The sequence below is a fragment of the Microtus oregoni genome, unplaced genomic scaffold, assembly GCF_018167655.1.
Source record: "Microtus oregoni isolate MIOR12 unplaced genomic scaffold, Mior012 000011F_ref0000422, whole genome shotgun sequence".
NCBI lineage: Eukaryota > Metazoa > Chordata > Mammalia > Rodentia > Cricetidae > Microtus > Microtus oregoni.
In genome coordinates this window covers 34,599,368-34,616,566 of record NW_024543070.1, presented here as the reverse complement: position 1 = coordinate 34,616,566, position 17,199 = coordinate 34,599,368, and the positions used below count along the sequence as shown (strand labels likewise).

The 17,199-nt window shown below is 35.9% G+C and overlaps 1 protein-coding gene and 1 pseudogene across 1 annotated transcript; one reads left to right on the top strand and one right to left on the bottom strand.

Moving 5' to 3' along the window:
• Positions 1-15,638, bottom strand: part of LOC121453189 — a 43,136-nt pseudogene extending 27,498 nt beyond the window's left edge.
• LOC121453188 (transcription initiation factor TFIID subunit 7-like) lies at positions 15,637-16,683 on the top strand. The gene is made up of 2 exons (XM_041659722.1): positions 15,637-16,218; positions 16,273-16,683. Exons 1-2 carry the CDS (start codon positions 15,637-15,639, stop codon positions 16,681-16,683), a joined length of 993 nt encoding a protein of 330 aa, XP_041515656.1.
• The last annotated feature ends 516 nt before the right edge of the window (positions 16,684-17,199 follow it).

Genomic DNA, 17,199 nt, shown 5'->3' with positions numbered 1-17,199 from the left:
TCCTAGCACAAATTTTCAATTTCTTGATATTGAGAAATGAAATTGAAACCTCGTAGCCTGATATAAAAAGTTTTATATCATCTGGCTTCTGTATAATAGTCTAGAAAGATATTTTGTTATATTAATGTAGGTAAATGCTTTTTTGGTTTTTTTTTTCTTGCTGCTTTTTCTGTTTTTTTTGTTGTTGTTGTTAGTTTGTTTTGCAAAGGGAACTATTTATATCCCAAGAAACATACCATGGTCTTCTATCAGAACATTTAAATTCTCTTTCTTGGAGCTAAATAATGATTTTTTATTGTGCAATTTGTTTCTTTCATAAAGAAATAGTGGAAAATGAGAACAGGAGTTACATGAAATTTTAATATTCTGAAAATATATAAAGATAGTAAATATTTTTAAAAGAAAGATTAAATTTGTTTTTTATATTTGGTTAAGTTTACAAGTGATTTTCCATAGAGGATTTACTGAAGGAAAAATCTGACCATAAACTGAGGAGTACCATCCAATGTGTTAGCAGTTCATCTGAACAAAGGAGAAAAAAGTCAAAAGCAAATGAAATACTGGTGTTCCCCTGTCTTATTCCTAATCTATCATGTTCCTATTGCCACAGCCACAGGACACCCCTGTTGCTATCCTTTGTCTCTGTGATGTACTATGTACCCTGAAGACTCTGAAAAGAATAAATGTTTTATCCTTAATGTTGCTTGTCAGGCATTTGGACACATCGATGAGAAAAAGTAAGTAGTATTTATTCAGTGTAAGAAGAACATTATATGAGAGAAACTCATGAAGAGAACATGAAGTATACATACTCATTTTCAGAAAATACACTAACAATATTTATAAGCAATGAGAGCTAAGAGAGCAACTACTTTCATTTGTTTCATTCATATAAAGATATACTAATGTATATATTAAACCATATATATGCAAATGTAAATAATTTTGAATAGTTACCCAAAATTGCAAAACAGCAGAAATCAGGAAACACAATGCAACTGAGTTACAGTTTAGCTACACTTAGTCATTCTATAATATCTACAGTTTGATCTTTTACTTTACTAAGATAATAAATAGAAGTAGTCTTACATACAGATGGGGGAGCAAATTTAAGAAGGGGGTTAAATATACTTATTAGATTAAAACAATAGATTAATTTACAGAAAAAATGATGTTTGTATATGTAATATATTTTCCTGGTAGGAAGAGAAGAAGGCATATTATATTGTCAGTTGTATCACCTAGTATCAAAGGATATAATTTTGTTCATCTTCATTTTATTATATCTTCTTTATTTTACAACTTTATTTGGCTTCTCATTCAATTTTCTTCTTTTGATTATGAAATTCTTTGACAGAATCTCATAATATATATGTTTGACCCAATTAATATTTATTTTAATTAACCTAAAATTATAATGGTAACATTTAGAAATATATTTGAAATGGATTGAGAAATAAATGTCATTAAAGAAAATCAGAAGTTAATGCATTTTTCAAAATAGGTATAATTTGAATTTGATTACAAAAGGCAAATCTAAGATCTCTGAAAAATTCTTATGGCAATGAACCCCTCAGCCAAAAGACAATGCTGTCAATGACTTAAGGAGTGTTGCTATGTAGTGTTGATGTCAGAGTAAGCTGAACAAATTTATTGTGTTAACAAACTTTGAGGGTATTTTTATCATCTTAAACTGTCTTTGCATGTGATAATTACTGGCAGATATGTTTTTATTGCTTAGCAACTTATTTTGAAGGTTCTCGATGACAAGGGAATTCTAAAGGGATGTTATATATTCTAATATATAGAAAGTAAAAAACTCATTAGTTTAAGGAAACCTGTGAAACTGACAAGAAGCACAGCCCTAGCCTCCTGGTTCTTTTTCCCATTGCCTGATTTCTTCTTCTCTAGTCATTGTGGTTTCCTTTCAATATTTCACTCCTAGTCTCCTTTTCATTTAACAAATTAGTACATAATTTGATCACATTAAACAAGATAATAAGCACTGTCTAAAGACATTTTCATGACATTTATTTCAAAGGCTTTAAAAGAGTTTAATTACAGGTCTGGGAGAGACAAGGGAGAAAAAGCAGACTTTTGAGATACAATGTTTTAGAGGATAAGATATTTAATTACTTTCAGAATACTGCAGTGTGCATCAAAATATGTATTAAAAACTGTAAAGAAAATTATTGTACAAGAGTAAATAACAGCATATTTTCATTCATGCAACAAAAATTTTATATTTATAAATTTCAAATTACAGATTTTTATTAATAATTATTGAACTATATACCAATTTCCTTACTTGAAATATTCAGAATGCTATTTTGCCTTATTGAAGTTTGAGTGATAGACCAAAAGCAGTATCTAATAATGAGAGCACTGGATTATAGGGGCCATTTTTATTTTATTGAAAAGATAATAATGAAAATAATAAAATAACTCAGGTTGTGTTTTAACCAAGGCACCAGTGGCATTCTTAACTTGAAAATTGGGAATCAGTCATCAAATAAATGGCAATGGACTTTAGTACAGTGTGTTCACAATTTGAAATCATTTTACTTCAGAATTTGTGGGTCCAATGAAATGTAAAGATACTTTCTGTCATGCCTGATTTCAACTCCCAGACAACACCATAAGGTGGGAGAATGAGCCAACTTTGTTATAATGTTATCTAATCTCTGTATGAGTGCTTTGGAAAAATGTGAACCTCCTACACACAATTAAGTGCATAAATGTAAATAATAAAAATTGTTTTACCTAAATGTACATCCTTGTATGACTTTATCAAGAACACTATATCATCTAGGCAAAAAACAATAAAACATGCTCCTTATCCAATCCTTAGATGAACTATGAGTACAATCTAAGAATTTAAGTAACAGGTGAATTCAAGTTTACTTTCTTTAAAAAGTAAATGGGAGAATTGATAAATCTATCTTCTATCTATCTCTATCTATCTATCTATCTATCTATCTATCTATCTATCTATCTATCATCATCTATCATCTATCTATCTATCACCTATATATCAATCCATCTACATACATGTTTGCAAATATATGCCAAGATAAAATATTATTATTACTCAATGATGGAGCTGGCATCAGGGGCTCGCAGAACCCACTTTGAGTGTGAATCTAGAGTGTTGGTGCTCCAATAGATAATCTTACTGGGTTGCTTAGGAATACCACTTTTCATTATTCCTATAAGTAGGTGGTTTGAGTCATAATGCTGGTACGATTTTGTAATAATCTATTATAAATATGTGAGGGAGAGGAATAGAGAGAGAATGAGAGATGTGGGATGGAGGAATGGAGAGAAAAAATGTAGATATTGTTTTAGCTTCTTGGCAAGCTGTTTGAATAAATTCTAATGTGCACAGTTTCCAAGTAATTAGGATATCCATTTTACTTATAAAATAATCTTACTAAAAATAATCTACAGTCTTATACTTCTTAATATCAACTGTTAAATTTTCCACAATTAATTCCTTGCTACACAGTTTTTAAATTGTCAGATGTCTATAACTAGGAATTACAAAAGAAGGATAAAAAGGGAAGCCATAATTGAAAATTGATTATTTTATATAAAATTACATTTAAATTAAATAAGCAAGTAGAGATTCCACTCCGAATATAGTTTTTGCTTATTTGTTTGTTCTATTTCTTTTTTAAGACAAGGTCTTTCTATGTAGCCTGGCTGTCCAGAACTAGCTCTATAAACCAGGCAGGGCTTGAGCTCACAAATCTGACTGCCTCTGCCTCCTGAGTGTTGGGATTAAACGCGTATGCCACCATTGCCTAGCAAGTTATAACATATTTAAAACTCATGTAGGTAGAATTCGTATTTAAATGTCATGAGTGCTTACTAAATGATAGCCACATTACATTGAACAATTAAACTAATTATGAATAACCAATACCCTAAATGTTTGCTGAAAAATGATTTGTATAATTTGTATTTATGAAATAAGCAAAAATAATTAAGCATAAACATGCATCTACTTTTCTAGATATCTTAGAAACTGATCTTTTTTTTTTACTCCTCTTAGAAACTAAAGTCTTATTTCCCAGTTCTTAGTGAGATGTTCTCCTAAGAAGTTGAGCACAAGACTCTGCCTTTTATTCAGATATAGAAGAATGTTATTGCTTGTAATTCAACAAGTACAACAGTCTTGAATATACTGACAAAGCAGATGTTAGTATTCAGGCATCTAGACTGGCCTGCCCTGTCAGGGTCCTGAAAGGCGATGTCCTCAACTGCAACCACTAAGAGCATGTCCTGTGCACATTCACTATGCTCCCTTGTAAAAGGGCCCTGCCCACCTCCCATCTGTCTCTCTCTGTCTCTCTCTCTCTCTCCTTCTCTGCCTCTCTGTCTCCCACCTTTGCTTCTTTCCTCACTTCTGTTGTTACTGTCAGCAGAGGTTTGTCTCTTTCTTCCTGTTCCCTGTTAATAAGATCCACTCTGTGTGCAGCCTATTGCATCATGTCTTTCTCTTCCACACATCTTTTTAAATTACAACAGTAGAGAGCTTTCATATTCCAGAAAACTTAAATTTTAATTCTTTCAAAGAGATATCTTAAATATCGAAACAAATATTTCAGAAGCCAATGTCTACAGATAAAACAGTCATTATTTCACTTTTTACTATTTTCACTATTAATTCAATTTTAATACAATCTAATATTCCATAATATTTGAATTTAACACACTATACTTAGCCTTCTGATTATAGGTCAGTTTCTTTTTGATGTGTACAAGAAGATGTGTAATATTTATGACAAGAGCCCCAGATATTTATGCATAATCAACTGTATGGCCTCAAATATGTGAGCCCATTGTGTCTGGCAATAATGATGGCAGTCATAATTTCCTGACCTTATCTAAGTGACATTGAGTAGCAAGATGGAACAATTTCTTAAAGCACATTTGCCTTTATGCGTGTTTGTTATTAAGAAAATTGTATAAAAAATTTAGAGAATTTATATAAAAATTTGTGTTACTTTATAACTTAACAATTGCAAAATATTGTTTCTTTTTATCAAACTAACAGTTTCAAAGTTAATTATTTCAACTTAAAATGGCCAAGTTTGTTCTAAAAGATATTGAGGAAAATACATCAAACATTTCTAACTCAGAAACAAAAAAAAAAAAAAGAAAAGAAAGAAAGATAAACTAAGAAAAGTTCTTTGCAGTGCAAAACAAAATGTTATTCAAAATCATTGTTTCTCAGAAGAAAGTTACTATCAATTCTTCTCTGATATTTGATGGAGGATCAGATAGAGAGTTATGGAGAAAGATAAGAATTTAACTGAGGGTGGGGTGGGATGGGGGAAGGGGGAGATAGGAAGAGAAAAGTGAGAAGGGGAGGATGGGAAGAACTTGGGGGAACGGAATGGTTGAGATAAAGGTAGGGTAGATATGGGAACAGTTAAGTATATGTCTTAATTAAGGGAGCCAATTTTAGAGTTGGCAAGATACTTGACCCTAGAGGGGTTCCCAGGTATCCAGGGAGATGTCCCCAGCTAGTTCCTTGGGTAGTTGAGGAGAGGGAGCCTGAAATGGCCCTACCCTATAGTCATACTGATGAATATCTTGCATATCATCATAGAACCTTCATCTGGCGATGGAAGGAGATAGAGACAGAGACCCACATTGTAGCACTGGACTGCACTTCCATGGTCCAAATGAGGAGCAGAAGGAGGGAGAACATGAGCAAGAAAGTCAGAACTGCGAGCGGTGCACCCACACACTGAGACAATGGGGCTGATCTATTGGGAACCCACCAAGGCCAGCTGGACTGGGTCTAAAATAGCATGGGATAAAACCAGACTCTCTGAACATGGCGGACAATGAAGGCTGCTGAGAAGCCAAGAACAAGGGCACTGAGTTTTGATCCTACTGCATATACTGGCTTTGTGGGAGCCTAGGCTGTTTGGGTGTCCACCTTCCTAGACCTGGATGGAGGGGGGAGAACCTTGGACTTCCCACAGGGCAGGGAACCCTTACTGCTCTTCGGGATGAAGAGGGAGGGGGAGGGGAGCAGAGAAGGGGGAGAGAAATGGGAGGCGGAGGCGGGGAGGAGGCAGAATTTTTTAATAATAAAAAAAGTGGAAAAAATGTAAAAAAAAACATTTACTATCCTGACTGGTTGCACTCCTTTTGCTATTAAGCATCAAGAGACTGTGTACCATTTAGTCTATACCGCTTACTGCTCCTCCCTGGTGTTTATGATTTTGTTCATGCTGTCCCTTTCTTGAAAGTTCTCTCAACAATGACTTTCATTGACCAAATGTATAGTTGTCTTTTACTTTTTAATGTACAAGGACTTCACTGATATAGTAAGTGGGTCAAGTTTCAATGCTCTCCCATAGTACCTGTGTTTATCTTTATATTAATGAATAAATTTTATTTCAGCTTTTCATTTGTGATCCAAAAAAATGAATTTAGATGATTCTTTAAACTCACTGCATTATTCCCTAAATAAAGGGAGTCAAGTGTGTGTGTTTGTGTGTGTGCTGTGTGTGTGATCATTATATATATACTTGCTCTACAACATATTCAGATGTTTACATGTAAGCTTCATACCTCATAGTATGCGATAATCACACTCTTATATTCAATATACCACATATATTGAAACCAGAATGCAAAGACTCAGGCTGGTGATGTTAAGTTGTATTCAGTTGTCATCCTTCTTCTCAAAATGGCCCTTCCACCTTCAGTGAAAGATAGAGATGAGCAAAATCCTAAGATGTGTGAAGAGCAGGCCTAGGAGACTTTTAAATAAGAACCTTTAGCCCTGAATCGTCCAGCTATTGCTGATGCTTCTTATCTACTTTAAGGTGTTGCCTTGTGTAGGGTAAGCTGAAGATCCTATAAGATGTAATGCTCCATATAGTCACGTTCCATTGCTATTACTGAAAAGAGTAGGAGGAATTTATGGAAAAACAGTTTTCTTCCACATTGTAGGCCAAACTGATTGACAAATACTTTTCAAAGCTATTTTGAGACCTGGAAGTTTTATATTGCCCTGAAAAAATGAGTGCAAGGAGGAAAGTCATTTCAACCAATATAGACTAGGGTAAAAAATATGAAATACATAATCATAGACTACTGTCCCCTTAATAGTCATATTAGTGAATCAAAAATAAAAAAATAGACTTTTAGCACTTGTTCAACTATGTTCATAGCAGCATTATTTGTAATACCAGAACCTGAAAGTAACCTAGATGCCCCTCAACCAAAGAACAGATAAAGAAAATGTGGCACATTTGCACATTAGAATACTACTCAGCAGGAAAAACAAAAACAATGACATCTTGAATTTTGCATGCAAATGGATGGAACCAGAAAACACTATTCCGAGTAAGGTAATCCAGTCCCAAAAGATGAATATTGTATGTACTCAATCATAAGTGGATACTAACTATAAATAAAGGATATTAAGCTTATAGTTCATGATTCTAGAGAAGCTAAGTAATAAGCTGAACCTTAAGAAAAACAAATATAGATCAACCTGGAAATTCAAAATAGACAAATTGTGTGATAAAATTGGGAGCATGGGGGTACCGGGAGAAGAGAGGTGGAAGGGAAAGAGGAGAGGAGAAGGGGATGGGTGAGGAGAACCTGAGGAAATGAGATGAAGAAAGGATAAAGATGAGAGCAAGGAAAGAGATCTCTTGATTGAGGGAGCCATTATGGGGTTAGCAAGGAACCTGGCTCTAGAAAATTTTCCATGGAACCTAAACAATAGAGGAGAGGGGGCCCAAACTTGCCTTGCCCTGTAGTCAGACTGAATATCTTAAATATCATCATAGAACCTTCATCCAGAACCTGAAGGAAACAGAGGCAGAGACCTGCATAGGAGCACTGGAGGGATACCTTACTCAGCCTAGATATAGTGGAAAAGTCCTTGGTCCTGCCTCAAAGCAATGTGTTAGATTTTGTTGACTCTCAGAGGAGTGGATGGGGATGGGGTGAAGATGGAGGTAGCAGGAGGGGGGAGTGAGTGGGAACTGGAATTGGTATGCACAATGAGAAAAGATAGCTTTTTAAAATTACAAAAAAAGAAGAATATAGCTTCTGAAACCATGCTAAGTCCATCATGGCTCTAACTAACAGGGATCAAGCTATCAGGAACATAAAAGGAGCAAATAAAAGATATACCCAGACAGAAATTTAGGATTGAGCAGAGTGGATTTTCTAGTGCATAATCCTCAGAATCCACAAAACTCGGTAGCTTATTGTGTACAGTTGAACGGAGAGTGAGGGCTATTGAATACAGCGGAATCTGATCTCAGCAGAGCATCTGCATGACAGGCAGTCGTCTTCTGATCTTAGCATTTCTTGGTTGGTAAGACTTCAGAACACATTTTTTTTAAAGATTTATTTATTTATTATGTATACAACATTCTGCCTCGATGTATGCCTGCACGCCAGAGGAGGGCACCAGATCTCAGTACAGATGGTTGTGAGCCACCATGTGGTTGCTGGGAATTGAACTCAGGACCTCTGGAAGAGCAGCCAGTGCTCTTAACCCCTGAGCCATCTCTCCAGCCCCCAGAACTCATTTTTTACAGATGCTCAACATTTGTATTCTGATCAGGAGGTAGGGCTTTCTTCTTTTCCTGTGAGTCTCTGGTTACAGTCTTTGATATGGCCATGTCTATGTCAACAGCAAACATCTACACAGGGCTTCACATACTCTGGACTTCCTGGCTACCATCAGAAATAGAATCCTACATAGCATGAAAGACTTTCAAAAAGGAGTTTGTATTTTCTGTATTTGTTGCTTTTTCATTTTTGTGAGCAAATAGTTTACTAAAAGCAATTTAAGGGTAAAGGGATTTTCATTTTCTGGATCACAGTTTGAAGATACAGCCCATGATGACAGAGAAGTCATGGTGGCAAGAACATAAACTATTGGGTGCCAGAGGCAGCTGTCAAACTGCATGTGTAGTCAAGAAGCAAAGAGGCAGAAATGGTTGATCTAAACTATGCTTTTGATTTTTATGCAGTCCAGTATTTTGAATGGTAAACTCACATTTTGATATGTCTTCCCATTGCTATTAACTTAGTCTAGAAACGGAAGGATAAAAAGTCCAGAGTTTGTCTCCAGAAGGATTCTAGAGCCTGTCAGGTTGGTAATCAAAATAACAGTCACACTCTTCATCATAGAGTCTCATATCCTAGGAAATATCTGAAAAGATACACAGATAAGGAGTTTTCAAGAATATTTTTAACATGAGAGACTAGATCACTTAATGAAATTATACTTTGGAGAATATAAATGATATAGGAAAATTTGTAGCTGAGGGTCAGACAATATTGTTTTGTACACAGTTGTACAAATTAGTGAATATTTGGAATTTCAGGATATATCCTGGTAGCTGCTACAATAGTCATCTTCAACATCATCCTCATCATCTAAGACTGTTGGTGTTAGGCATTCATTAAGCATTTTAAATGAATTAACTCCTTTTTATTTTTCTGAGACAGGGTTTCCCTGTGTAGCTTTGATACCTGTCCTGGCACTAGCCCTTGTAGACCAGGCTGGCTTCAAACTCATAGCGATCCAGTGCCTCTGCCTCCCAAGTGCTGGAATTAAAAACATGATCCACCAATGCCCAGCTGAATTAACTTATTTTATAACTGTAACAGATCTGTGTACCAATATAGAATGAAGTATATTTAAATTACATATATTTAGGCTTATGTGACTCTAATGAGTCTAACACAATGGCACAAAATTTCTCCCACAGTAAAAAAAAATCAAGCAATCACCTAAAATACCTATAGTTAAATGCCAGATTTTAATCACATGTTACTAAAATAGCGACTCAATGACATGTAAATTCAGAATGTATTTGTCTCCCAAAGCTGTATACAAATGTGAATCCTTTTCTTTCTAAATTATGCATTCCTATTCTAGATTTATCTTCAATTCTGTTTTATACAAAAAATGACATTTGATATTCATTTTATTGTATAGGTTCTAATATATGATTTTTCACAATTAAGTCTTAGCATTTTACTGACATAAGGAAAACAATGTGTAACAATATATGAGTTTTTAAAAATAGATAAACTGTAATAATATTAAGTACCATGTAAATTTAAAGGAGCAAAATATTACATACCTTTTAACTCTATCTTTTCAATTTGGATAATTAACCAGTTCCAACATACAAATTGATCACTAAGTAAATTAAATAAGAGGTTTGAGTGTTGGTGTGGGAAGTTCTTCTACATATGTGTTGCTTTTATTGGTTAATGAATGAATTTGTTTCCTCCAGTGGCTAAGCAGAATAGAGAAAGGTGGGAATTCCAAGCAGAGGAGGAAATAAGGCACAGTTGGAGCTAGCCAATAAGCATTCTTTAGGCCAAGCTGTGTTGTAATAGTACAGTTTCTGAGTGATTATTTCTGGTCTGGGCAGGTAGGAATAAATGTGAAGTTTCTGCCAACAGAATGGTACCCACCGTCTGGGGCATGAATTCCCATAAGACCTAAAAAAGAGGGTTTCTAGAACCACAAAAATGGGAGCGTAGCACAATTTCTTGGTAGCCACTTTTTTGGGGGTGGGTGGGCTCTGTTTGCTGACAGCAAGCAGGGCACCATGGCTCCTTTAAAAGAGGTCTTCCTGATTCAGCAGTAGCAGAAAAAAAAACACACATGGTTTCAAAATGGCAGCTTCCAGGTCACACTAGAGCTCTGGGCCTTTCAGGAGGCTGAGCATGTAAATGGAGTCTGTGAGCAACATATTTCAAATTGCTTAATGGGGACACAGACCAACAGTGACCCTGGAGCTGGGGCAGCATGCATGAGCATGCCTCTGCCATGTAGGACTGGACAGAGCCAACAGGGAGGACTGCAGAGTTGGTCCTAGACACATTTGCTCAGCATTTATGTAACAGGGGTCTCCTGGTCAAAAAATAATAACACATGCACAATAAAGACAAATTCAAACAGAAATAAACCTTTAAACGTGTCACAGAATATTTAAAAATGCTTGGATGAGGGACGAAAAAAGTATAGAGAGTTATAAAAGGAAAAATATTTTTTTAAAAAAAAACAAAGTCTTTTTTTGTGTTAACAATTAATATTTTTTAATTTATAATTAATTATTAAAATTTATAATTATTAATTATTTAATTTATGGTTTCTTAAACTTTTTTGTGTTAACAATTAATATTACCTTTTTAATTTATGATTTCTGAAACTTTTTTTCAGAAGCTAAGTAAGAAGGGGAACCCAAGGAAAAACATATAGTTATCCTCTTGGTAAAGGGAAGTAGACAAAATTGCCAGGGAGAAAATTGGGATCTTGGGGGTGGGGTGGGATGGGGGTAAGGGGAGATGGGGAGAGAAAAGTTAGAAGGGAAGGAGGTCGGGCCTTGGGAAAACAAGAGGATTGGGATAAAGGAAGGTTGGACAGGGGAGCACGGAACCACAATTCTTAGTTAAGGGAGCCACTTTAGGGTTGGCAAGAGACCTGACCCTAGAGGGGCTCCCAGGTGCCCAAGCTGAGGTCCCCAGTTAGTTCCTTGGGCAGTTGAGGATAGGGAACCTGAAATGACCCTATCCTAGAGCAATACTGACGAATACCGTGCATATCATCATAGAACCTTCATCTGGTGATGGATGGAGATAGAGACAGAGACCCACACTGGAGCACTGGATTGAGCTCCCAAGGTCCCAATGAGGAGCAGAAGTGGGGAGAACATGAGCAAAGAAGTAGGGACCACGAGGTATGCACCCACCCACTGAGACAGTGGAGCTGATCTATTGAGAGCTCACCAAGACCAGCTGAACTGTGACTGAAAAAGCATGGGATAAAACTGGACTCTCTGAACATGGCGAACAATGAGGGCTGATGAGATGCAAAGGACAGTGGCACAGGGGGTTTTATCCTACGTAATGTGATGGCTTTGTGGGAGCCTAGCCAGTTTCGATGTTCACCTTCCTAGATTTGGACGAAGGTGGGAGGTCCTAGGTCTTACCACAGGGCAGAAAACCCTGACTGCTCTTTGGACTGGAGAGGGAGGGGGAAAGGAGTGGGGGGAGGGGGAGAAAGGTGGGAGGAGGGGGCGTAGGGTGGGAGGAGGGGGTGGGAAATGGGACTCTGGGAGGAGGTGGAAACTTGTTTTTTTGGTTTTTTTTCTCCTTTTCTCAATAAAAAAAAGAATTATGAAAGATAAAAAACAATTAATATTTTTTAATTTATAATTAATTATTAAAATTTATAATTATTAATTATTTAATTCATTGTTTCTTAAACTTTTTTGTGTTAACAATTAATATTACTTTTTTAATTTATGGTTTCTGAAACTTTTTTTTAGTTATTTATTAAAGATTTTTGCCTTCTCCCCTCCACCGCATCCCATATCCCTCCCCCTCCCCCAATCAAGTCCTGCTCCCTCATCAGCCTGAAGAGCAGTCCGGGTCTTTTAAGAGACAGAGTATAGACAGTCATAGATTAAAGGAGTAAAGAAAATAAGCCATGTAAAAATGGAAAATACATAGTCTGAATTATGCATATTATTGTTTTTTCTTTGTATTTTTTCATTGTAAATGAACTAAGCACGGAGAGATATTTCATTGTACTGACTGCTAAACTAAACCAACATATATACTTTAAAAGTATCATGATTTCACTATTTGGGTGTATGTATATGTTGCTTTGAAAAAGAGGTCCTGCTTGTGTTTCCACAGAGGATGAGAACCTGTGGATTCATTTCAGACTAATGTGGTTAGATGGACCAAACCCCACCCCCAAAAGGTCTCCATGAATCCCACCAAAAAAAAAATTGCCTAACAAAAAACATGAAGCAGTTTGGAAAGAACTTCATTCAAATTTCCAAATATGATTTGTGAATGTTTATTTTACACTGAAAAGGGGATATGCTATAGAGATTTGCATTGGTATGGATATTGATTTATTAATGCAAATTTAAGGTAAATTTTGTTTTATGTATATTTATGCTCTTGATTAAGGTATTGTGTTTGTGGAGCTCATTTAAAAATCTAATGTATAATTAAGAAATACATGTTAATAGATTATAATTTATAATAGTTAAACTTGTAGTCATGTCAGTTAGATTTTTTAGATGTACAGGTATATATTTCAGTTAGATATATAATCTTCAAACCATTCAAAGACATTTGGAATATGACCATTGAAATTTTTTAAAAACTTAGGATTTTTCATGACAAATCAAAACAACTCTGAAATTCCATCTTATACCTGTAACAATGGCCAAGATCAAAAACACTGATGACAACTTATGCTGGAGAGGTTATGGGGTAAAGGAAAGACTTCTGCATTGCTGGTGGGAATGTAAACTGGTATAGTACCTGTGGATGTCAGTATATTAGGAAACAACTTTCCTCAAGACCCAGTAATACCACTTTTGGGTATATATACAAAGGATGCTCTGTCATGCCACAAGGACATGAGCTCAACTATGTTCATAGAAACATTGCTTGTCATAGCCAGAACTTGAAAACAACCTAAATGCCCTTAGACCAAAAATGGATAAGGAAAATGTGGTACCTTTACACAATGGAGTACTTACTACACTGCAGAAAAAAAAATAATAACATCTTGAATTTTGCAGAAAATGGATGGAGCTAGAAAACATTGTTTTGAGTGAGCTAACCCAGACATAGAAAGACAATTATCACATGTACTCATTCATAGGTGGTTTTTAAACCTAAAGCAACAAAAATCAGCACACAAAATACAATGTCAGAGAACTTAGGCAACAATGAGGACACTAAGAGAGACTTACATAGATCTAATCTGCATTGGAAGTAGAAAAAGGGAAGATTTCCTGAGTAAATTGGGGGAGCATTGAAGGGGAGGGAGAGTCAGGGAGGGGAGCAGAGAAAAATGCAGAACTCAAAAATTAATAAAAAAAGAAAATAAAAAAAGAAAATGACCTAAAAACAACAAAAAAGATAAAAGAGCTAGTCAATATGAAGCCATTAGGTTTAGCAGTATTGTAATAATACAGCTTCTGTGTGATTATTTCAGGTCTGGATGGCTGGGAATGAATGAGCAACCTCTGCCTACAGGGTGCAATATAAAAGACAGACTTTCAACTGGGAGAAATAAGAAAAAATATAATAAAAATATCTATATCACAAATATTAGAACCAATGACAGGTTTCTGTATTGTTAGTATATAAGCCTAGATTTCAGGAGTTCATTTTACAACTGAGAAATTTTTTAATACTTATTTAAAGCTTAGAAATGATAATATAGTCATATAATTTGTCTCTTCTCTTTCCTCCATCCAAACAGTCCTACATTCCCCTCATCACTCTCTTTTTAAACATTGTTTTTAGATGTATGCTTATATATTCACATATATATTCCTAAATATGAAAATCCAACTTGTCTAGAATGTATTTTGTTAATTTTGTGTGTGTTTACAAGACTGGCCACACAGAATATCTTTATTATATGTAAAGATTTAAAATAACCCTTTCAAGTTATTTTCTTTTTAATAAGTGTTGAATTTGCACATACACAGGTGCTTCTGAGAAAAATCTATGGCTATATCTTCTTTGTTTCCACATTTAGGGTTAATAGAGAACAAAGAATTTGAAAACTCTTGGTATTTAGGAAAGCTCCTAGACTAGGGAGTTTACTTCGTGGTTTGAGTATTTATTCAATACTGTGTGGTTCTGTGTTTGCAAAGCAAACTTAAGGAAGACTAATTAAAAACAATCCTGCTGCCATTATGTAAATAATCATGTGCACTGAGGTATTTATCTAGACAAATTTCACTCTGATCAATATCCTGAAGAGATATTTGTCATTACATCTAGGAAAACAGCAGGAATCTATCACAAAGGAGCACTCAGAAACAAGAAAAAAAACAAACTGAAATTAAGGGTATTTGTTGTGGAAATATTCAAGCAGGAGTAAAGGGACGAAGATGAATGTTACGGCCAGTGTGATGGATCAGTATGTAGAAGGGTTTGGTGTTCAGGCCTGAAGACCTGAATTTGAATCCCCAGTACGCCCTTATAAAATCTCTGTGGGCTCTTTACCTGCTAATAGCTCTGGTACAGTCGAAGGAGGAGTCAGGAGAATCACAGAGGGTTGCTTGTGTCAAACTGGCTCAAGGAACTAGAATAAAGACTAATAGAGCAGGAGACCAGATATCCTCCACAGAGGGATACACCATACACCACATACATGTGTATGCACACACAGACACACACACTCACACTCACACAACTTTCCTCTAGTAGAAAAGAAGTAAATCGTTTATGAAACATAAATGAGTTGCTTATACATGCTTCAGATTTTAAGGTGAAAATGAGAAGTAATCATCCAAAAATGACTGACTTGGGAGAGTAGAAAATATAGATTCAAAAGCACTGGACAGGCTTCCGATAACACAAGGCAAATTAACCAGCTTAGCAGGCAGTGAGACATCTTCTACCTGAAAAACTGCATGATGTCCATCAGGGGCAAAGCCAATTTTTAGTTTATCCTTCATGCCAGGACCTCGAGAATGTATAATCTTTCTGACAGCATAAGCCTGTTCCTGAGGCAGACGCAATATAAACTGTTCCTCAATATCTTGGGATTCTTCATGCTTTGAAGTCATGGCTCGCAGGGACTTTAAGACATTGCTGCTGCTGGGAAGCCCGCTGCCGCGGTTTCCTTGTGTTATCGGAAGCCTGAAAACTGTTGATAGAAAAACATATTATAAAACAGCAGATATTTCTCAGATGCTTGTATGCAGTGCTCATGGTGAGCCTCACTCTCCCCCAGAAGAACCAGTTACCTCTGCTCACACTACTGTAACTGGAAGGGGTGGAGGGAAGACAGATAGAAAAAGATATAACTGGAAGCATGGCATTACTCCACCACTTAAGAACGTCAGAAAGAAAAGGTTTTGGAGAACAAGAAAAAAGCTTCCTGATATCAAACAAATGGATGAAGTTGGCTTGCGTAAGGACACTGAATCTCCAAATGTGGATAAAGAAGTGAAGAGACTGCTATGCTCAGATGCTGAAGCCGTCAGTGTCCGCTGGAAAGTCATTGCTGATGATGAAAACAAGGAAATAGAAAGTCAAGGGTGCATCTCAGGCACTTCAAGAACAGCACGAATGCGTGGTCGTAGCTCATCAGAAACTGCAATGCTTCGAGAGATGTTTGGCGATTCTGACAGTAACAGTAATGATGTGGGTGCTAAAATTGAAGAGGAGGATGTTGACAATCAAAAGGATGGGGATCAGGATGACAATGATGAAGATGATGATGAAGAAGAAGAAGAAGAAGAAGAAGAAGAAGAAGAAGAAGAAGAAGAAGAAGAAGAAGAAGAAGAAGAAAAGGAGATAGACAATCTTGAAGAGAATTTAGAAAGGGAGCTGCAAATCCAATTTATTCATCCTAGCTTCTGTGAAACCAACAAAGATTACAGTTCAATAATCACAGGAATTCAGAAACTGATTCATGTCAAAGAAATGAAGCTCCAAAAGATTTATAAAAAAGCACAACGACAGAAAGACCTCCTTAGGAATGTGGAAAACTTGACCCTTAAGAGGCATTTCCAGTATGCTTTGGGGCAGCTTAACATATTAGAAAAACAAAAGTGTGAAGAGATTTATCACCTACAGGAACAACTGAAATGTTACCTAAAGGAGTAAAGAAACCCTCAGCCTAGCATATAAAGTGGATTCACTTTCCAGATGAAGACCGGGTGGAACCACTACACTAGTTGCTTTATATTGACCAACTATATTTGCTTATTTGAATATTTTTATAGTAAAAAATAAAGATCATAGCCATATAGAAGGGGACAGTATAAAATGCATAATAGGCTTAGAGACCCAACTCAACATGGGCTTTGTTTTTCTTTATCAATTTAAGATTAAATATGTATGAGTTGCAAAAAAAAAAGCACTGGACAGGGGGTTTGCAGTGAAGCAAGATATTTATAACAGTGTATCAGCATTGGCAAGCTAAACATAAATGTAGGTATGTAAGCAAGATTGAAGTCTCAGCCCTAGCTGACCACCTATTAGAAATTAATGTCTTCTGGAAGAAAAGTAGACAATTTTCTTCAAGGATGCTGATGCTGAGATACTGCCCATATTACAGGGCAGTGATACCTCCCTGTAATACCTCCCCTCTTCCGCTGGCTCAACCTAGCACAGACTACA

Coding starts and splice junctions, on each gene's coding strand:
- LOC121453188 (XM_041659722.1), top strand. CDS start 15,637: ATGGCTCGCAGGGACTTTAAGACATTGCTGCTGCTGGGAAGCCCGCTG. Junction 16,219..16,272: donor CTGACAGTAACAGTAATGAT/GTGGGTGCTAAA, acceptor GATGGGGATCAG/GATGACAATGATGAAGATGA.